At 57.5% G+C, this 22,130-nt stretch overlaps 1 protein-coding gene across 9 annotated transcripts in view; it reads left to right on the top strand.

Annotated features, from left to right (window-relative positions):
* Positions 1–22,130, top strand: part of CBFA2T3 (CBFA2/RUNX1 partner transcriptional co-repressor 3) — an 81,250-nt gene that overhangs the window by 12,222 nt on the left and 46,898 nt on the right. The window contains exon 1 of one of the 9 annotated variants that reach the window (XM_043898297.1): positions 13,075–13,242. The exons of 4 other annotated variants lie outside the window; for them this stretch is intronic. Coding sequence is in view for 1 of the 5 variants with exons in the window: in XM_043898293.1 (XP_043754228.1) it covers positions 17,653–17,674 (22 nt within the window). In the remaining 4 variants the exon portion in view is untranslated. Of the gene's footprint in view, positions 1–13,074; positions 13,243–14,054; positions 14,298–15,388; positions 15,499–17,471; positions 17,675–22,130 lie in introns of those variants that run through there. 4 more of the 9 variants (XM_043898296.1, XM_043898294.1, XM_043898292.1 and 1 more) reach the window with 4 other exon arrangements.

Raw genomic sequence — 22,130 nt, 5'->3', positions numbered from 1 at the left:
TGAGACCCCTAAACACAGTCAGTGAAGCACAGTCTTTGCTATGAGCACAAACGGTTTGTAACTTGTCGGTTTCCTGCAAGTTAACACCCAACTTACAGCATCTGGGGCCCAATCGGTGTCAATAGAAAGACATCCAGGCCCGTCGCGGGATGCCCACTGACCGTGGAAGCCTGACTGGACACAGGGAATGAGACCGGCGTTTCTGTCAGAGGAAGGTGAGGAGGAGAGGAGTCTGGCTGGGTCTTTATGCCCTGAGGCAGAGCCTCGGGAGTGGTCCAGCCTGCAGAAGAGACTGACTGTTCACAGGAGGAGGAGCTCAGGAGAGGAGAGGCAATAGGAGGGAGCAGACCACAGGCCTGGAAGTCGAGGACCCCAGGCCTCCTTCACGCTCCTTTGGCCAGGTCTCTGGAGAATCTTAGATGCATGCCAGTTGGGAAGACCCCAGCCACAGACCAGACCAGACTGCCTGCTATTGTGACACCAGGTTCTGCCCGGGAGCCCCCAGGACTGAAGGGGATGCTGAGGGCAACCATGCTCTGCGGGCCCAGTGAATGTCAGCCCTGAAAGGTGGGTTCTGGAACCTGGACATATTTCAGTCCTGACGTCTGGACCTTCAGGAGCTTGGCCCCTGGCTGACCTGGTTGCAGGTCACCTGGGAGCCTGCACCCCTCTCTCAGCTCGAGGCAGGCATGGCTCATCGATCCCAGTAGCTTTCTGTGGAGCGTGGATGAGGCCTCAGCATCACTCAGAGTGCTCCCAGGGCCAGTCCTGGATGGTGGTCACACACTGTCCATGGGGAACAACTGTCCCCTCATCCACAGCTGGTACTTTAGTCAAATGGGATGAAAATGTCATGACCGTGTAAAACTGGGGCAGAGGCTTCCTCCACTAACCATCGCTTTCTCTTTGAGTCTTGTCTTCGGACCACATTTGGTTTGGATCGCTCTGTCCTGGGCGATGGGTCTCCTTTGCGCATGGTTTTATGTCAGGTTTTAGGAAGCCCTTCATTGGAAAAGACCCTGATGCTGGGAAAGATTGAAGGCAAAAGGAGAAGAGGGCGGCAGAGGATGAGATGGTTGGATGGCATCATCGGCTCAATGGACCTGAACTTGAGCAAATGCCAGGAGGTAGTAAGGGACAGGAAAGCCTGGCGTGCTGCAGTTCATGGGCTCGCAAAGAGTTGGACACAACTGAGCGACTGAACAACAACAGAATTAGGAAGCCCTAGCATCTATGGGGTCGCACAGGGTCGGACACGACTGAAACGACTTAGCAGTAGCAGCAGCAGCGTCCCCAGAGCACGAGGATATAGCTACGTCCCCACCCCCACACCGCTCAGGACAAACTCTCAGACAAGATGTGAAAGCTCTCTGGGATCCGTTACTTCATCCATGAAAAGTCAAATTTCAGATAAACAATATTTTCATATAAGTATGTCCCAAATAATTCCTGGGAGACACTTATACTGAAAACTATTCACTGCTTATCTAAAATTCAAATTTAACTGAGCATCTGTATTTTTATTTCCTAAATCTGGCAACCCTCCCCATGAAGGATTTCAACCCTATCTCCAACAGGATTGCATTCAACTACAAATAGCAGAAAAGCCAACAGCAGTAGAAACAGGGTTTGTTTGTCTTTGTCCATGTAACAGAAGCTCAGAAGCAGGTGGTCGAGGCTGGTGCGGCCATCTAGGACACAGACTACTTTGCTCTTTCTATTCCACCTCCACTTACTAGTGGCTTCCTAGCTGCAAAGTGGCTGTACCACCTCCAGGCATCACGTCTGCCTCCCAAGCAGGAAGAAAGAGGAAGAGAGAAGATGCAGAGGACAAAACTGGACCAGCCCCTTCATATAAGGAAAAGCTGGCTTCTGCAGAAGCCCCAGGCAACAGACTTCTGGTTCCGCCTAGGACAGGGGTCCAATCCCCAGTCTGACGCGCCTTCCCAAACCAGGGCTTTCTGACTTCTCATTTCACACCTTCTCTGCAGTTTTCAAACAGTCTCCGCACTCAAGGCTCCACCCTCTCACAGCCCGTCCAAGTTCACAGCACCTGCCACGTGCCCTTGGAGCCTGGGTGCAGAGCCTGCCCCTTTACGGGTGGGAAAGGGTGGGCTCCCATGTGTCCTCTGGGGCTGCACTGGTCTCTCCCCCTGCCCCCACCCTGGTCTCAGATCTGAGGAATGGAACTCCCCCCTACTCTCTCAGGGTCCTTCCGTAAACAAACTAGTGAGTAGTGGCCAGGGGCTCTGGAAATGTGAGTGTTCCCGTGTGAGAATCCTTGCTTGTCCACCTCTGCCACCCTCCCCTCCTGCTTCACTCCAACGCCCCCCAAATAGAACTTCTCCTTTCCCTCGGAGCAGCCCAGTTCCCCATTCGCGGCCACCACACTGCCCTCAGCTTCTCCCCGAAGTTTCAGGTTCTGAGAGCTATTTCAGGTCTTCCTCCCACCCGCCTGCACCCCGGCCCTGCCTCTCTGCATGGACTGGCCACATGGAACTCCCTTCCCCAAGCCTCCAGACCCACAGCTGTCTGTCCCACCTGCCGTGGTGGGGAGAGACTGGACCCCGGCCCTCACCTGCCCCCTCTCCTGGGAGCCAGGGGTGACTGTGGTTCAGAAGGTGCCTTAGTTCTGGGTCTGCTTTGATTTAAAAACAGCTTTCTTGAGATAACTCACATAGTATACAGTTCACCCAAGCAAGGTGCCCAACTGCAGTGGCTTTTAGTCTGGTCACAGAGCTGTGCAACTGTCACTGCCGTCTAATTTTAGAACATTTTCATCTCCCCTAAAAGAACCCCTGTGCCCCTCAGCAGTCACCCTCACCCACCCCTGTCTCCTCCTGTCTCTCCATCCGCCCACTCTGGACGATTCACATCAATGGGATGCTGTGATGCGCTGCCTTTGTGTCTGGCTCCTTCACTGAGCGCGATGCTTTCAGGACTCGTCATTCCTCTTTCCGGAGAATCCTATTCCGTTGTTTGGAGTGTGTGGCAGCCTGGAGAGAATCCAGCCCACGCCTACACGCTGTGTGTCTCGGGCAGGGAGAGGCTGCCCCTCTCTGGGCCTCAGCTCAGATGAGGTCCGCTGCCTGGGCCTGGTATGAGGATTCCGTGGGGGTCACAGGTGAAGTGCCCCACGAGGGTGAGAAATGACCAACCCTCCCTGCGGTAAACATCTGTGTTCTGCCCACTGCATTCGGATCCTGCCCACACCCTCCCCTCCCCCAACACCCAACTGTGTCCAGACTCCAGGGTGTGGGTGGGAGAGGGGCCATCTCTAGAGCTTGGCCCATCCTGAGCAGGGGTGTCAAGTAGACCGTGGCTGGGGCTGGGGGGAGAGGTCTGTGAAGGACAGGGAGCACTGGTCAGCGCCCCACACGCTAGCTCCAGGGGCTCATCAATCCCCAGCCGGCCTGGGCCCACACAGGAATGTGGGAACAGTGGCGCGTCCCCGGGCCTGGGCATGGGTTTGTCGCCTTCGGGAGCTGAGGTTTTGCCTCTTACACAAGAGGAGGGGGTGGGGCTGACTGGGGGACGAGGCATGGCCACCTTTGTCTTCCGGCTTCCCCAGGGCAGACCAGGGAGGAGGCAGCCTCCCCTCATCTCTGGCACGAAAGCCCAGCTCTCCCGCAGCGCTAGGCAGACCTGGCTCCAGCTCCATCCAGCCTCAGAGCTGTTCCCAGACCAGCCCCATGGGCAGGAGGGAAGGCAGCCACACACCGCTCCTGTCAGACCCCTGCTGGGCCAGCCTCTTGGCAGGAAAAGGTCTTTGGGGGTCACATCCCCCTTCAGACTCCTGCAGTCCCAGAAATGAGATGGCCTGAACAGAAACAGCCAAGGGCCTGGCCTGGGCATGGTTCTGCCTCTCTGTGAAATCAGCTCCAAGGTCTGTCATCTGTATGGGGAGCCGCCTCCCCAGAACTGGGGCAGCAAGGGCCTTCTCCATGCCCTCTGTTGAGGGTCACAGACAGAAGACAATGGGGGATGCCCCAGGACACACTCTGGACAGACTGAAGGACAGAGAGGACAAAGGGGGATCCAGTGAGCCTGGTGGGGGAACCCCATCTCCAGGCACACCCTCCTTGCCTCCTGCCTCATCTTCTGTTAGTGCCCCTGGGGGAAGGAGGGAGCGTTTAAGGGATGTTTAGGCACAAATGGGGACTAGGTACGGTTTTCTCTGTGGGTGAGGGTGGTCCTCTGTCAGCTGCTTATTCAAGGGCAACATAGAAAAGCAGTGTTGGCAGAGCCTGTGTGTGGGTCCTGCACGCTCGTACCCCAGGACAAGTGGGCGCAGGAAGCCACAGCCATGAGTCAAGGGGAGCCTGCCTCCTTGAACACATGAGCAGCTGCGATGGGACTGTCATGGGGGTGCTGGAGGGCGTCCCCCCAACTTGGGAAGGCTTCTCGGCAGATTCTCAGGCGGAGAGGAGCTTCAGGCAGGAGGGTCCACGTGGAGGGAGCTACGGGTGTCTGAGGGGCCGCGCAGGAGGCAGACTTTGTCTCCGTCGGGAGTGATGGCACCAGGCCCCCTGCAGGAAAAGGCCTGCGGATGCCCCTGTTCCAGGGGTAATAAACACCCGTTTCAGTGGGAGATGTGTGTGGGCTTGAGATGGCCCAGCTGGGCCTGCCCCGGGCATGGAGCCGCCGTGGGCGGGCTGTTCTCACCCTGCTAGGCACAGAGCGCGGCTGCCGCCAGCTGCTTCCAACACAACTCCCCATGTGCACGGCCAGGGGCCAGGGCCAGCGGAGGCCAGGGCGTGCAGTAAGGGTGCCAGGCTTGCAGGTAACAGAGACGCCACCCAGGAGCTCAGGCAGGACCCAGGTGTGTTGGCTCAATAACGGGCTTCAGGAAGGACGGGGTGGGACTGGCCTCAGGGGCCCTGGGTCAGCCAGCACACGCTCAGGGCAGGCCCTCTCGCCTCTCAGAGCAGATGGCCCTGGGCAGCTCTGAGAGAGCCTCCTGAGCAGAGCAAAGAGAAAGTCCCCAGTTTAAAACATCCCAGACAAGGATCGTGACTGGCCCGGCCAGGTCACATGCCTTCCTCTTGGCCCAGTCTGTGCTGCCCACGGGCCTTCTGAGCTGGGTATGGCCCTGGAGCTTGTGACCAGAGCTGGGGGTGGGCTGAGAAGCCACAGGCCTGGCATGGGGCAGCCATCCTAACCATACCCTGCAAGTGTACTGTCAGAACTAACTGCTATTTTCCCCGACTTAAAATGCTAAGATAAATGATAAATCCAAACATGCAGATAAGAGAAAGGAAGGTGAAGATGAAACGAGAATAATGAAACCTCTCAGAGAGTGGCATGAAGGTTAAACAAGGTCACGCAGAGTCGTTCAACAAATACTCTTTGAGGGTGTGGGCCTTTCGAGGCCCTGGGGACTTGATAGTGAACAGACAGACACTCCCTGCCCCAGGGGAGAGAGGCCAGGGAACAGGTAAAACACAGGTAAACATGCTGGACTGCAGTGATGGAAGGACAGATGCCTCATGAGTTCACGGGAGGTCCACGATGCTCCTGACAGGCTGGGCCTGGGCACAGGCCTGAGAGCGGGCAGCAGGGGCGCTGAGACACAGGTGTGCCCAGTGCAGGGTGCGTGCCCCGAAATCTGATCGCTATTCATGTTTTACTGTGGTCAGACCCTGGGCGATGGAATCTAGTGCTTGGGGAGGTTTAGCAGGAAAACCCTGAAAGTGGAGAAAATTATTACATGTGCATGTGCTTTTTTCGGGTGGGGTTGGTAACCACTTCTGACTTTCACTGTTGCACTGTGACGTTCATGTAGGAAACATCCTCTGGTACACCAATATGAGTGTAGGGATTGCTGGTCTGTTTACAGCTCTGGGTCATTATGGTCAAAATGTTACATGGCCTGTTTACCAGCACCCTCACCCACACTGAACATGTTTATTTTTTTAAAAATATTTTTAAAAAATTTATTTATTTGGCTGCACCGGGTCTTAGTAACCTCATGTGTGATCTAGTTCCCTGACAAAGGACTGAACCGGGCCCCCTGCATTGGGAGGACAGAGTCTCAGCCACTGGGCCACTGGGGAGTCCCTGGACATCTTCATTTTTCAATGTGGCCATTTCTCCGGGTAGGGAGCTTATCTGGCTCTTTAGCCAGCAGTCCTGAGGTCACCAGTGAGGGTCCGCGTTTTCCTACAGCCTTGGGATCTGGAGCACTTAAGAGAAAGTCTGTGAAAACCTTCTTTTTCTGACTTCATCGAGAATCCCTCAGAGAACTGGGTACAGGAAAGAAACTGCTGCCGTGACTGGGTCTGACCCCCACAGCAAGAGCCTGCCTTGCAGCTGTGTGACTGATGCTGCTCCCCCGGGCAGGATCCACATCTGGGTCTTCCTGGGCCTGCCTCAGTGCCCAGCCCTCAAGAGCCGCCTTTGTCTTGGTTCCTCCCCACAATCTGGAGGCCCATGGACCGCCCTTCCATAGCCTCCTTTCCGATGGCCATCGCCCATGGCATGGCCAGGCTGCTAGATGGGCAGGCCACGAGGTGGCAGGGTGTGACCGGCCAGATAACAGGGCAGAAGTGAGCAAGGTAGGGCGGTGCAGCGAAGAGGGGCCCAGGCTGGAGTTGGGAGGACTGTTCTACCCCAGCCCCCCCACCACCCTTTGTGGGTTCTCAGCCTCCCTGGGTCTCCTCCTCTGCAGAAAGCTGCCACAGGGGTTGTTCCAGGGTTTGGATGAGAGTGCGTTTGAAGTGCCCAGTACTGCCCTGCACAGGTGGGATGCCAGGTGGCTGCTACCCCGCCACAGGAGAGCACCTCTGGGGCCACCTGGCCCAGGCTGCACTTAGCCCAGTCAGGAACTGGGGTTTTAGCTGCCTGGCTCTGCACACAGGATAATTAATGGCTTTGCCTGGAGAACTTGTCTTTCCAATTCTCACAAGGTGGCCACCATCCTGATATCTGACAAAGGTTGGCTTAGGTAAAAACAGTGACCTGGAGTCAGTGCTTGTGAGTCCCCAGAGGCATCTCCCAGGACTCCAGGACTCTGAGGATCCCTGGGCCAAGTGGAGGGAGCCCCATGGAAGAGTACAGAGTCCAGCCTGGCAGGGGTCCATCCAGCGTCTCTGCCCAGCAGGCAGCTGTCCTTGCGCCCCGCCCACATCCTCTGTCCCTCCTCGGCCCCGCCCACGCCCAGCCACGCCCACATCCCCTTGTCCCCGCTTCTGCGCACACCAACTGGCTTGCGACCATGCGTTCTCACCACCCTCATCTGTGTTCCCTCTGCACCCGACGGGGAGGACGCAGGCGGGGTGAGGGTCCCTGGAGCAACCCCGCAGAAAGGGGCAGGAGCTGCCGCATAAATCCGTGTCCTCCCACCTCTCTGACCCTGGGTGGACAGCTGCTGCTGCTGGTTCCCTCCCTCCCACTCCCCTGCCCTGCCTCCTGGCCTTGACCAGACACCCTCTGGGGTTACCAAATAAGACAGTGCCCCATTTCCCAAAGCCTGTCTCTCATTCCCAGAATCCAGGGAGGAGTTGGTTTAGGCAGCCCACCTGCCAAGCTGACCCCACCTAAAGGGAAGGCCTGATCCATGGGAAGCCTGCCTGTGCATGACTTGAGACTGCTTTGGGGTCCTGTTTCCCACAGTGTGGCCTTAGCCTACCCCCAGCCCCCCAGCATCATGTGGTAGAAAGGGCAGGTTGGTAGTTGATTAATGAAGGCTGGGGCCTGCCGGCCTTTCTAATCCCACCTTGGGGAAGGAGCCAGCTACGGGGACTCTGGAGCCTGACCCAAAGGGAGACATGAGTAATGGTGATCTCATCTTTATTTAGAGTTTTGATACTTTGCTCACACAGATTTTGTCGTTATTTCTAATATTTTAAAATATTGGGTTAGAACGTGACTTATTGCAACCACTGAGTGGGGTCTTTTGATGCCCCTTAAATTCTGCCTCTCAGGTCCCCATCCCAGGAGACTTCATTTTCACAGTCACTCCAGGTGATCCTAATGTACATTAGAGACCCTCTGCATCAAGGGTGATACTTAATAAGCCAAAGCAGCCCTCAGATGGCTGAGATCAAGACAGCCTAAAAAGTAAGGCAGAAAGTCAGGTGTGTTTCATTGCAAGAAGCAGACTCAGTAAAACCAGCTTGAACAATAAAGAAGTATTATTGCACTAGAGTTCCAGAAGCAGGGTGGGTTTCAGGGACAAAACAGGTTGCTGGTTGATTTGGCAGCTGAACAATGCTCTGACTGGCCCTATCCCCTCTATCTGTCTGCCCCGCCCCTGCATCAGCATCACCCTCAGTGCTGGCCATTGGGCCCCCTCCAGACACAGCAGTACCAGGAGCAAGGACACAGCAGGTTCCTCTTGGCACGTGAGAGAGAGGACAGTCCCCAGAACCCCCTCTCTGCACATCCCATTGACTGGAGTGGGTCATAGGCTCACGTCTGAGCCAAGAATGAGCTTCTTTCTTAACCTGTAGAAAGGCTGGGGCTGGCCAGGCTGGGTCCAGTGCTGGGCGGTATCCTGGAGTCCTGGAGGGATTGTGGGCATGTCAGGACGGAGACCTAAAGTGGGAGCGGGGGAGTTGGTGTCGTACCTGGAAGGTGGAAGAGGAGGTGAGCGACAGCATTCTCCATGGACACCCCAAGAAGGTGTTTCAGACATGGTTGACAGAGCCCCTTGGTGACAGGCAGAGCTGTCCTGGGGGTTGTGAAGGCAAGCACCTCTGCCCCCCGATACAGCCACACCTGCCTTCCCTGACTGTCTACTGGGACCCTGCACAGCTGTGCTCTGCAGACCTGATGCCAGGCACACAGGATGAGCTCCACGGCCCTCCTGCTTGGCCCTCCTGCTGTGTCTGTGTGGGGCTCTAGGTGAGCCTCCCCTTCTGCAGGAGGAGCCACCCCTGGATCCAGGTGGGTTGGGGAACTGAGAAATGCCCCTGGGTCCAGGCACCTTCCTGCTGGAGCTCAAGACTCTTTCTGCTTAGGCTCTTTCCCTGCCTTTGTGGTTGACTTAAAGCCACAGAATCTGGTCCCCACACCAGCTCAGCTGATGGCCAGGGCAGGACGCCACCCACCTGGGCCCTGGTGCAGTCCCTCTTCCCAGCTTCCTTTGCACAGTCACCCCTCTCTCACGTCCCCAAAAAAGGTCAGTACCCCCTGCTGGGCTTACCCATGATGCCTCTCTGTCTCCCTGCTTGCAGCAAACAAAGCTTCTTGCAATTCAGACTGTTTCCAGTCTTTGCAACAAAATTGACGGAGGCCCATGAATTTGTCAGCTGACAGTCTTTAAAAATCATTCTTGTGACTGGTCACCCTGAGGTCCGGGGCAGAAAACTAATGGAAGGAGGCCACGGTGGTGTCACTAGAGCACATGAGCCTCTCGTTATTGTTCAGTGGCTCAGTCGTGTCTGATTCTTTGTGACCCCCATGGACTGCAGTATGCCAGGCTTCCCTGTCCTTCACTATCTCCCAGAGTTTGCTCAGATTCATGTCCACTGTGTCAATGATGCTATCTAACCATCTCATCCTCTGCTGATCTGTTTACTTGTGTAACTGGGGCTTCTTATAGTTTCACAGTAAAAATCCGTATAGGAATGGGATTCGAGTTGTACTCCTTTTCTTGGAAATAAGGAATATGTATGGGTGGATACACACTGCTTCAAAAAACCTGCCCATTTATTAGGCATTTCTAATAAAAAATTTACCTTTTATGTTTAATAATTCTCAAAATGTGTAATAAATTCACATTATTTTTATCAGCTACACACCACTTGTAATTAAAACAATAACCCAATGTAGAAGACAAACTTGAACACAAGAGAATGTTTAAATCTTGAGATCCCAATATCTTTACATACTTTCGTGTGATACAGGAATCTAAATAATTTCAAACCGAAACTAGGGCAAAATTCTGTTGGGCAGAATAGAAACATACAGTGAGGGAGGGAAGGGGCTATGTGAAAAGTCAGGCGTCAGAGAAGCAGAGTCTATATATTTTGGAAAATAGTTCTTTATTGGGTGTGTGTCTTGCAAATATCTTCTCCCATTCTGTGGCTTGTCTTTTTATTCTCTTAATAGTATCTTTCACAGAAGTTTTAAATTTTAATGAAGTCAAACTGACCCAATTTTTCTTTCCTGGATCATGCTTTTGATACTGTATCTAAAAGCTCATTGTGTCAGCTTGGAAGTTGGTGAAAATTCAGATGTTAAAGAAGAGTTAGTTTGTGGATTTTTAAGCGGACAAGGATGGCTATCAAAACGCTATCACTACTAGACCAGCAGATTCTCTCTTATTTTGAAATATCCATACTTAACGGTGCAGCAGATTTTATCCTCTTGGCAACTATTTAAACTTCTGGTGAAGATTTCTACGTACAACAGAAACGTATTTGAGGAAGTCCGTCATCACTCCGAATTATTTCGTCTTGTTCTAATATTTATTTATCCTGCTGTGCTGGGTCTCGGTTGCCACACGTGGGATCTTCTCTCCTCCTTGTGGCATTCAGGATCTTTAGCTGCAGCCTGTAGGACCTAGTTCCCTGACCAGGGATGGAACACAGGCCTCCTGCATTGGGAGTGTGGAGTTTTAGCCACTGGACTACCAGGGAAGTCCCAGAATTAATTTTACAGACAAGTGGTCTGCAGTGGCTGGATGCCCAGGTTGAACTGGCATGGTGGGACTCCAGCTTTGCCAAAGACCCAGGGGTTGTGCTGAGGCCACTTCTAGGATGAGGGGAGCCCAGGGGAGGCAACAGGGAGCCCAAAGGGTAGAGGCTGTGAAGCATTCAGCTTCCACCCATGCAGCCACTCGGAGCCTCTGTCCCTCCACCCATAACGTGGGGGCTCCAGGAGCATCTGCCTGACAGCTGAGGGAGAGTTAGGTGCTCAGCTCAGTGCCTACCATCAGCAAACCCTCCTCAGTGTGACAGCTCCTGCCATGACTCACCATGACTGTTGACGAGGTCAAACTGGCCTGGCCATCCCTCTGATCACTCAGCGCAGGCCTCAGTCCTCCCAGGCGGGGACTCAGGAGCCTTCGGGCTGGCTCGGGGCCTGAGCGTGTGGTCTCTGATGATTGCTGTTTTATTCCTGGTGTTTTGAGATCTGCCACATCTCCAGTGGTGTTCAATACCCTGCTTAAATCAGTGATGTTGCAACTGGTAATTTAACACAAAGAACTGACAACCATGTGCTGTTTGCAGGGGATGAGATGCAGCAGACCCCAGGCTAGGCCCAGCTTCTGCTAACGCTCTGTGAGAATTCGGTGTTGTCAGTCGGTCCACCTCCCTGCCCAGCTGAGAGCACCAAGGTGGGCTTCGGGCTGTCTGCTTGCTGCTCAATGCTCCACCTGGCCCACTGGTGGCTTGTTAACATCTCTGAAATGTAGAGGCGTCTTAGGATAACTGGGAGAGCATTCTCTTTTCTTAATGGTGCATGAAATGAGGAGTATCTTAACATCAGTGGTGCTTCAGAGTTCATGAAATAAGGGAGCTGGTATCAGTGAACCCTGGTGTGGGAAGTCTGGGACGCTTACTTTTAGATCCGCATTCTTCTGTGACCCAACTTTGCATGAAATGTTCCCTTGGTATCTCCAATCTTCTTGAAGAGATCTCTAGTCTTTCCCATTCTATTGTTTTCCTCTATTACTTTGCACTGTTCACTCAAGAAGGCTTTATTTTTCCCTGCTATTCCCTGGAACTCTGCATCCTTTTCTCCTTTGCCTTTCCCTTCTCTTCTTTTCTCATCTATTTGTAAGCCCTCCTCAGACAACTACTTTGCCTTCTTGCATTTCATTTTTGGGGGGATGGTTTTGGTCACTGCCTCCTGTACAGTGTTATGAACCTCCGTCCATAGTTCTTCAGGCATTCTGTCTACCAGATCTAATCTCTTGAATCTATTCGTCATCTCTACACACAAGTTCAGGACCATCTGCTCCACCCTGGGACAGGAGGGGTCCACACCTGATCACATTCTGAAAGTCAGGGGAAGGGAGATGCCAGAAAATTGTGTTCCAGGTAATCCTTCACCACACTTCTCTTATCTTCTCTTATCTCCACAAGGATAGAGACGCAGGAGGTCAGGGACTGGCAGGGGCCACACAGCTAGTTGGTAACCCAGAGACTCTGTCCAGTGCCCCTGGGAGTGGCCATGAGGATAAGGCAGGGATGACTCTCTGCCCAGAGCCTTGCATTGTGTTTCTGCTGGCTTCCTTTGCCCAACTTGCCCCAGTGACGGGGGTGGGGGTGGGGGGTGGGGGTGTGGCTCACTCAAGGAGAAGGTTGTTTTTTTCTTTTTTCTTTTTTTTATTAGTTGGAGGCCAATCACTTCACAACATTTCAGTGGGTTTTGTCATACACTGACATGAATCAGCCATAGAGTTACACATATTCCCCATCCCGATCCCCCCTCCCACCTCCCTCTCCACCCGATTCCTCTGGGTCTTCCCAGTGCACCAGGCCCGAGTACTTGTCTCATGCATCCCACCTGGGCTGGTGATCTGTTTCACCATAGATAATATACATGCTGTTCTTTCGGAACATCCCACCCTCACCTTCAAGGAGAAGGTTGTTTTTTTGGCATACTGATGTATTTTTGAACTTGGGAACTGGGGACCTTGGATCTTCACATTCAGATTTATGCCAAACAAGATGTAGATCAGGGCTCTGCTGTTTCGAGTTCTGGACCCTCTGTCTCCTAAGACCGATTCTCTGGGACCCCCAGCTTGTCTCGAGGAAACAGTCTGTGTGGGTTGGGGGAGGCCGAAAGGGGGAATGGCACCGATTTAACCAAAATATACTAACCGGGCGGATGCATCAGATATGCTGCAAAGCACTTTAGGGAAAGAGGCAAATAGGTGCCGGGGGTGAGGTACGGTGAGGGCTGCAAGGCAGAGAGAAGGGGGGGCACAGAGGCCAGGGCAGCGGCTCGGCAGTCCTGCAGACTGAAATTAAACGAATGGGATGCAAATAATGCAGAACACAGGCAAACGCCCCAGGCCAGAGGCTGCGAGCCCGGGTCCGGTGTCCCCGCACTCCTGCGGGTAACTGGGTCAGCGTGGGCCCGAGGCCACAGGCACTGAGAGCGGGGCGCAGCGGGAGGACGCCCCCTGCCGGCAGAGCGCGGAGGCGGCTCCGACCCGGCCCACGCTGCGGGGGTGGAGGGGGGGCGGCGGCCGGAGGAGGGGCGCCTGCTGCTCTCCTCCCGCCCGGACTCCAGACATCGCGGCCGTAAAGCTGCGAGGCGGGCGCCGCCGATTGCTCCGAGGTGGGTGTGCGCGGCAGCGCGCTCCGCTCCGGGCCCCCACCCGGCCGCCCAGGGCGCGGCCTGAAGAGCCGGCGGGGGTGGGCACGGGCGAGGGGCCCGCTGGCGCGCCTCCCGCGCTCCCTGCAAGGCACCCTCACGGCTTTCCTCACGGCACCTCGCGCTCCCCGCCCACGGCACCCACACTAACACCCGCCACCCGCGCCCCCCCCCCCGGCCCCCGTGCGTCCCAGCAAGCCACCCCGCGCTCCCGCACCCTCTGCGCTCCTGGCTCCGCGGCCCCCACGCTCCCTTCACGGGCATCCCTCCCCACCGAGCGGCGCGCGTCTCTCTCCGCACAGCACAGCGCGCCCACCCGGACACCCCGCGCACCCGCGCTCTCCCGACTCACACCCGCCCGCGCGGCCCTCACACTCGCACCCGAGCTGCTGGCCGCCGGCTGCGCCCTAGAGCCTCCGGCCCCCGCGGCTGGCCAGCGCCCTCGGCCGAGTTCTCAGGGCGCGCCCCGGGGTCCGCGACAGCCCGAGTGGCTGGGGCGGCGGCGGGCGGAGCCACTCTCCCGCGCCGGCCCCGCACGGAGCCCGGCGCCCCGGGGCGGAGCTGAGCGCGATGGGCGCCGGGCGGGAGGCAGGTGGCGCAGCGGCGGCGGCGGGGGACAGGAGGCGGAGGCGGGGCGCGCGGGGCGGGGGCCGCGGAGCCCCGTGAGACGCTCGGGCGAGCGCGCGGCAGCCGGAGCCGGCGCCCGCGAGCCAAAGGCGCGGCGGCTGGACCCGGCGCGGGCCGCGGAGGCCGGAGACCGCCCGGGGCGGCGTGAGCGCTTTGTTCCCGTGCGGGCGGCCGGCGGGCGGAGCGAGCGGCCGGAGACCGGCCTGGGGATGGCCCGGGCGGCCGCCCCGCGCGCCACGGCCCCGCCTCGCCCCTGAGCGCGGTCGGCGCCAGAAGACAGCGCGCGGGTTGCCCCCAAGTTACGGAGGCAGGGACCGAGTTCGAAGGAAAAGCCACTTCTGGAACCGGGTCGCGAGAGTGCAATCGCCTCCGGTCCGCCGGACCTCTGGACCGTAAGTGCCTCGTCCGTCCGTCCGCGCTGCCGCCGTTGTCACTCGACTCCGTCCGTGGCTGCTGTCCCGGGGTCTCCTTGAAGCAGCACAGAGTGCATAGGCCTCCTAGGGACCCCCTCCCCACTTTGCAAAGTTGGAGCCCACAGCGGGGTGGGGCCAGCCCACTCAGTGCCCGCCCACTGACCACCCCCGAGGTGAGCTGGAGCTTGACCTGCTGGGGGTGTGGTCAGACCTAAGGTGGGACCTGCGTGTGGAAGGTGAGGAGTCTTGCGGGTTCCCCTGCTTTGCCTGCGCTTCCTGACAAAGAGGGCCTGGGCCAGGTGACAGGGGACTAGTCCGGGGGGACAGTGGGTGACACTCTAAGAGATGGACGTGCCTGTGGCCTGGCTGGGGAGGCGGGCCAGAGCTCCCTCTAGCCCCTCCCCTTCTTGTTTTGATCCCTGGACATGCCGCCCAGCGCAGAGGCATTGAACATTTTTAGGGGTGAAGACTGCCCTGGGGGATGTCCTGCCCCAGCTCCCAGGGTGGGGAGGAGATCTTAAATAACAGCCTCTGGATCCTGTCAGCTCCGGGGCCTCGGGCAAAGCCCGGTGGCAGCGGTCCCACTCACAGGCTTTGGGAACCGTCCATCTGCATGTTGGGCAGGCCCAGAGCCAGGCTGTGGGAACGGCAGGGAGGGAGGTGTGAGCCGACGTGGAGGGACAGATGGCTGGAAATTCAGCCCTAGACGGGCTTACGTGGAGCAGAAGGCAGCAGGGCTGGTGGCAAGCCACACTCTGAGCCGCCGGCTCTGAACACACAGCCTCAGGCTGTCCCTCCTTCCGGCCCCCCGGAAACTGTGTGTGTGCTCAGAGGAGTGCCAGGCCCCCGCAGCCTCCCCACCAGGATAACTGTATTCCCCAGCACTGGGGCTGAGGCTGGCTGACCTCTGGCCTGTTCTAGAGGCCGGGGAGAAAAATATTTCCTTTGAGAACAGAGATCTTGTGCTACTGTGAGGGGTGATCTGAGCAACAGTCAGGCCCCTACTTTGACCGGCAGCCAGGATGCCAAATCATTATGTCTAACTGGGTGTGTGTTTCCTCCCTGGACCCAGAAACAGGAGGTTCCCAGGGCGGCCACCCTCAAAGGACAGGGGTTGGCTGGGGGCAGAGGACGGGCAGCTGTTCTGGATCCCTGCGTTGCTCTCCCAAGTTGCCACAAGGTTTGAGAAACTTCTTCAGGTTGGGCCCCAGGGGGCATCCTTTCTGGGGCAGGGCACATTCACAGAGGGCTGGCACTGCGATGGACACTAGGGTCTTGTGTGTCACCCAACCCCCACTTCTGTCCTCTGCTTGGGGACCCCCAGGAGGCAGAGGGTTCTGCTCTGTGCAGCCAACAGCCCGGTCCCTAAAGAGCCGGGGTGCGTGGGGCTTGTGTGGCTGAGCCACCCTCATACGTGCGAGGAACGAGGAGGGGAGGGGCGCTGAGCGCAGAAACAGATGTGGCACTCAGGGCTCCCGAGAGCTAGGCGGACTCGGGTGGGAGGGAATGTCACATTAGGACCAGTTTTCTGGCAGAATCCGGCTCTCTCTGGAGCCGCCTTGATCCGTGTGTGACTGGGGGAGGGGACGTGTCTCACAGGCCCACCCAGGGCCCCCCCCCCGCCAGGCCAGCGAGCTGGCAGATGTGGGGTGGAGGTCCTTCTCTGAGACCCCCGGGGGTGCCCAGGCCACCTGCCAGCCCTCCCTCTGTGACCAGGTGATCCACGTAACTGAGTTACCACCTCCAGGAAATCTCTCTGATTTGGCTGCACATATTTTCATTTCTGCATGACTGGAAGAAATTAATTTTCCTTCCTACGCAAGGATCTGGAGACGCCGGCAGGCTGGGTCAGTAATCCGCAGGATCCAAGCCTGCGAGGCTGCCCTGGGGGCAGGGGGGGCTGGCTCTGAGTGCTGCTAGTTCCTGGGCAGTCAGGGAGGGCAGCTGGCATCCAAGGAGGCATTTCCCTACCATCCGGAAGTGCCCTGGCACTCTCGGCGGCCTCCCTCCTCTGTCCAGTTGTGTTTGGGTTGTCTGATTCCTCCCGGGCTTGCAGGATGGTGGTTGACTTCAGCTCATCTGAGTTTCCTCACCAGTGTGTGTGTGTGCGTGCGCACGTGTGTGCTCAGAATCCAAAACAGGAGTGTGCTGAAGAGCTTGCACACAGTAGGTGCTAAATGAGTGCTGTTCTGAGGAGGGAGCAGGCACTTCCATGGGGCAGCTCCATCCTGCCTGTGGTGTGGCTCTCAGACACATGGTTCCTCTCCAGCCCCCAGCAGCACAAGTCACCCCGGGGCATTGCCTAGCCAGGCTCTGCACTCAAAACTCACCACCCCGAGTCTGTGGGACAGCCCATGGTGGGGCTTTCCCTGTTTCACAGATGCCCAGGGAGGTGCAGGCTGTTGATCCCACGAGAGGAGCCCCGGTCCTCCCTCCAGACAGCAGCCTCCTGGCATCCGTGTCTGTGGGCCGGGCCCCCTGCCTGCCTGTAAGGATTCCTCCCACACCTGCTGGGCACTGACAAGGGGTTAGTGCCCCAGATGTCAGCACTGTCACCTGGACACAGACTCTGGCACGTGGGCACAGTAACAACTGACACCCAGGGCATTCCCTGGGGGTAGGGGCCACGGGGATCAGGGCCGGGAGGATGAGTACCTTCTGCCTTGTCTGGGTTGCAGAGGCCTGAGGCCAGCCCCCTCCTCTTCCCACCACCCAGGATAGGAGCTGAGGTGGTCGGTGTCCTTTCAAGGCCCTCTGGACAGCATTGGCCATTGTCTGGCTGTTATAACAGGGTATCCAGGCATAGCATTCTGTTGGGCAGCTAGTGTCACTTCCCAGACCTGGGGGGTGGGGGCAGGGGGTGGAGGAGGAGCCTGAACTCTGAAACTGGTAAATGCAGGAATGTGGCCACAATCGAACTTACTGGACCGGACTGACCTGGAAGGTGCTTGTCACCCATGGCTGTGTCACTGGTCACAGGGTCACCCAGGCAGGGGGTAGAGTCATTGTCACGCAGCCTCAACAACAGCTCACAGGCTGGCTGTAGGCTTTGCCCCTCATTTGACCTCAGAACAACCCTGAAGGTGGGCACCCTTGACATGCCATTCTCCACATGGGAACACTGAGGCCAGAGAAGCTCATGAGAGGTGGGTGCTGCTCCCGTGGCACAGGGGGTGGACAGGCCCCTGGAGCTTTCTGCTGCGTTTGGAAGATGGCCTGGCCCTGTTCCAGAACCACAATGGCAGCAAGAGCTTGGTTTCTGGAAGCAAACTCTGGGCTGGCGTCACCTTTGTAGCCTCAGTGGAAAGACCTAGGCAGAGGACTGGCGCTCAGGATGGAAACTCGGGACAAGGAAAGTGAGTCGTGGGTTCCCAGCCCTTGCTTCTGAGTTCACGGCACGCATGTGGCGTGGGGTGATGGCTGAGTGGGGCCTCCGACGACCTTTGGCAATAAAACAGAAGTTGGGACTTCTGCTTGCTGTAACCGGGGACGCGCCGGGGGCCAGATGTCGGCAGGAAGGAAAGCAAAGATGCATTTGGCTGTGATAAGGAAGCTGCCTCCTGGGGCCGGGGCGCCCGCAGCCCTGATCGACTGTCCACCCGCAGGCTCCTGGCCACCGCTGTCCATCCCACTCCTTGTCCACGCATGCTTCTAGCCTCCCCGGGGCCTGGGTGCTCAGACCCCCTGCTGCCCCTGAGGCTGGAGCATGGTGGATGTGGCGGGAGGAGTTTGGGAAGGGTGTCTGGCCCTGGGCGCCTTCTGTTTACTTGGGCAGAGAAAAGTCCACAGCGGAGGTAGGGCAGGAGTCACAGCTGCCGGGACAGGTTGGTAGAGCTCCCTGTGTACATGACGGCCCCGGGCCACGTGTGGGACCCACAGGAAGTGCTCACCTGGTGATCCCGACCCGGGAGGACCCAGAAAAGCCAGAGTGAAGTCAGGGAGGAAAGGAGAGGCTTCCGGCTGCAGTGGCCCCTCTGACAGGCAGGCGAGGAGTGTGTTGAGAGGCTGGAGAAGTGGGGGTGTTCAGGACCAGAGGAGGCTGCAGCCCCCACCCAGTTTGGGGAGCTTCTGCCTTGTGTATCCAGGCTGTGGGGAAGGGGAGGGAGAGGACACCACCCAGCTTCTCTGAGCTGCTGGGATTTGGAGGCTGATTCCCCTCCTGGTGGTGGCTGTGTGACCCTCGGCACTCCACTCACCCTCTCTGAGTCTATTTCGATGCTAAACACAGTCTCACTGGCTCCTCCCTCTTGGGATTGTGAGGAGGGTGGATGGTCCTACGTATCTTGCTGACGGGTGGCTCTAGACGTGGTTGTCACAGGCCCTCTCTGGGGGACACGCAGTGCGTCCTGGGTTTCACTGGTGGGTGTGAGTGTCGGGCAGCTCCATGTCACACCCTGTTGCTCTGATTGCAGTCCACACCTGTGTCCTCCTGCCCCAGGTCCAGAGAGATGGGCTGTGTCCTCAGTGGAGCCCAGACCCCTGTGCCTGCTGACCCAGTCCCCACGCTGGGGACACAGCTCAGAGCTGAGCACAGGACCTGAGTGTCCCCAGGGACCATGCTCCACTCTGCGCTCCCCCCCACCCCCGGTTCATGGGGGAAACTGGGGCCCAGTGGGAAACCAGGTCCCATGGTTACTTGGTGGCAGAGGTGGGATTCCAACTCGGGAGCCTCCATCCTCCCCCCACACCTGGGTCCCCAGGTGGCTGTTGTGTCTTCTCCCGGGAGCCTTGGGCTTCCCCAGCCTCACCCAGCCCTGCCTGGACTCGTGAGCACAGTGAACCAGGGGCCTTTTCTCCCCACCTCCCTGCCTCTGAGGAGTCAGTGTGGGCCGGAGGGCAGCATTCCGCATCCGAGCTGGCTGCGTGCAGGGTGGTGGGGAGGGCAGCTGTTCGTGTGCTGACACTTGCACACCTGTGCAAGAGAGGCCCTTCTGCCCCTGTGGAGAACTTCGGGGCAGGAGAGCGAAGGGCACGTGGTCCCTTCCACTCCCACGAAGAGCGGTCCTGCCTTATCCCACCAAGGCGCCCGTCTCCAGGCAGGGGACAGGACGACACTGCCCTGCAGTGACCCCGTCTGCAGAGCCTGCACTGGACCGGGCAGCCTTGCAGGTATTCTTTTTACCCGGGGCAGATCCCCACTCGTGAAGGCTCAGGTTGGGGCTCTGAGACCCTCTCCATAAGGCCCACCGACTGCTGGTCTTGTCCCTCCCATGTGGTCTTTGCCCAGATATCTCCCTGGAGTCCAACTGTGTGTGACAGGGAGTCCCCGTGCCCTGAGACAGACTCTCTACTCTTGGCGTCTCCTTGGACCATTCAGGGGCTTTCTGCAGTTTGGAGCTTGTTTGCTTGGCTTGTGATCCTAGCAGCTATTACTGGGTGGGACTTGCCATGTGCACCCTGGGACCCCCAAGACTGTGACCACAGGAGATGCTCTGAAGGGCAGTTTCTCCCAGGATGCATCAGCCTACATGGCCCAGTGAGCCATGCCCACGCAGTGCAGACATTTGCCAGTTAGGGTTGTGGCCATGTGGAGAAAAAGGAGAAAAGGAGAAGGAAACCCACATGATTCTAGTGATATGTGTTATTTAACCTGGTGTCTCCAAAATGTTGTTATCTCAGCATGTAGTTGATTTTTTTTTTTAAGTATTGAGATCTTTTTCAAAAACACTTTGAAATTCCACGTGTGTTTTACATTTGCTTTGAGTCTGAGTTCCGAACAGCCTTGCTGGTCAGCTGGTGACCACCGTGTCAGACAGGGCGAGGCGCAGGCACAGGGGGTTCCCCAGTGGCGGCTCTGCCGAGGGGCGCTGTGGTGGCCCTGGGGGTGCAGGCGTGTGGCTCTGAGATGTGTAGTTGGGGACGACCATGCAGAGGTGACAAACCACAAACAGGAGGGGCCGGAGCCAAACAGGAGGACCGTGGGGCTGATGGACCTGGACAGGACTCTGGCCTTTGTCCCTGGAGTCTCCAGGGCCCAGGGCAGCCCCCTGAGTGGAGCTGAGTGGTGGGAGCTGATCAGGTTTGCAGGTTTGCATTTTGAGAAGATGGTCCTGGGGGACAGGTGAAAGGGGGACAGGGCCAGGAAGAGGCAACATCCAGACACAGGCACCTCGGAGGGCAAGGCCATGTCCAGGAGAAGTAGGCGCCCCCCCCTCCCAGCTCTGTGGACTGAGCCTGAGTCCCCGGGATGGGTGGAGAAGCCCCCCAACCATGTCCAAGGTCTGGGTGTTGGTAGAATGGTCTGAGGCAAGGGTGCTTACTCATGAAAAGCTGTTCTTCCCAGTGCCCTGCCCTTCCCTCTGCTTGGTGGTAGAGACGGGGGCAGGGCAGCTGCAGGGAGGTCCCTGGGAGGAGGGGAGCAGTTCGCTCCAGGGACCGCAGTGTACATCACCTGCCGTGGGAGCCCTGTGTGTGAGTGTGCACGTGAGGGGGTGCACATGGGGCAGGTAAGTATGTGTGCAAGGCTGTGAAAACCAGGCAGAAGGAGGATGTGTGATTTCCCTGACTGCCCCTAGGGCAGCTGCCCAGGACTCTCGTAGAGGAGCCATGTGACCCGTCTAGACGTCCACACTCTGACGGCTGCAGCAGTGCGTGTTGTCCTGGATCCCACCTACGCGTCCCAGCCCAGCTGCACGGCGACCCCGTGAGCACTTGTGAAGGGTGACCCAGCTCACACATACATAGACAAAGACTATCCCTGAATGCCTGTCACTACACACAGACAAGGACTGTCCCTAGTCACGTGTCTCTACACACAGACAAGGACTGTTCCTGACCAACTGTCACTACACACAGAAAAGGACTGTCCCTGGCCACCTGTCACTACCCACAGACAAGGACTGTCCCTGGCCACCTGTCACTACCCACAGACAAGGACTGTCCCTGGCCACCTGTCACTATACACAGACAAGGACTGTCCCTAGTCGCCTGTCTCTACACACAGACAAGGACTGTCCCTGGTCACCCGTCTCTGCACACAGACAAGGACTGTCCCTGGCCACCTGTCACTACACACAGACAAGGACTGTCCCAGGGCACTTGTCACCACCACCTGCATAGACTGTCCCAGGACACTTGTCACCACCATCTGCACAGACTACCCCAGGAAGCCTGTCAATGCACACAGACAAGGACTGTCCCAGGACACTTGTCACCATCTGCATGGACTGTCTCAGGATGCCTGTCACTTCACACCTGCATCGCTTTGTCATAGGAGAGCCTCATTCGGGGTGTCAGGCACCCAGGTGGAATCTCAGCCCACAGGCTCACCCTCAGCTGCGGTACATTGTGTGGTTTCTTGGAGCCTCGGTTCCCTCTCTGTTAATGTGAAAACTCCTTTCTGAAATCTCCACGATTGTGATCATTCAATCCCTGGTAAGGGACCAGCACAGCTCCTGGCCCCGCTGATCAGCATGGCCCTGGGGGCTTCAGAGTGGAGGGGACAGGTGGGGTGGTCATGAGGTCCTGGGCCTGACCCCGCATTCAGGAGGCTTTTCTGTGTCTCAAAGTGGCTGAGGTCCCTTCATTGCCACCCGGACCCCTTTCTGGCTGATAATTCTCATGTCACACAGAACATCAGCCCAGTTAGGCTCCTGGTTCAGGAAGTCATTAGGGGAGACCATCCTGAGGCCCCTCTTGGCCTCTGAAGGGTGCACCTCCGGATGTGGGGTGTTCCTTGGAAGGTAGCAGGTCACCGACCAGTAGGGCCCAGCCTCACCATCTTCCTTCCTGGGCCTGCCAGCCCAGCTGGGTTGGGGTCAGCAAGGGAGTAGCTGTCCTGCCCGCTTCTTGGGCTGGGGCCCCCAGGTGAAC

Source organism: Cervus elaphus, chromosome 4 (genome assembly GCF_910594005.1).
Source record: "Cervus elaphus chromosome 4, mCerEla1.1, whole genome shotgun sequence".
In the NCBI taxonomy this organism is placed as follows: Eukaryota; Metazoa; Chordata; class Mammalia; order Artiodactyla; family Cervidae; genus Cervus; species Cervus elaphus.
Note: the sequence above shows the minus strand (reverse complement) of the source record. Positions and strands in the feature narration are given on the sequence as shown.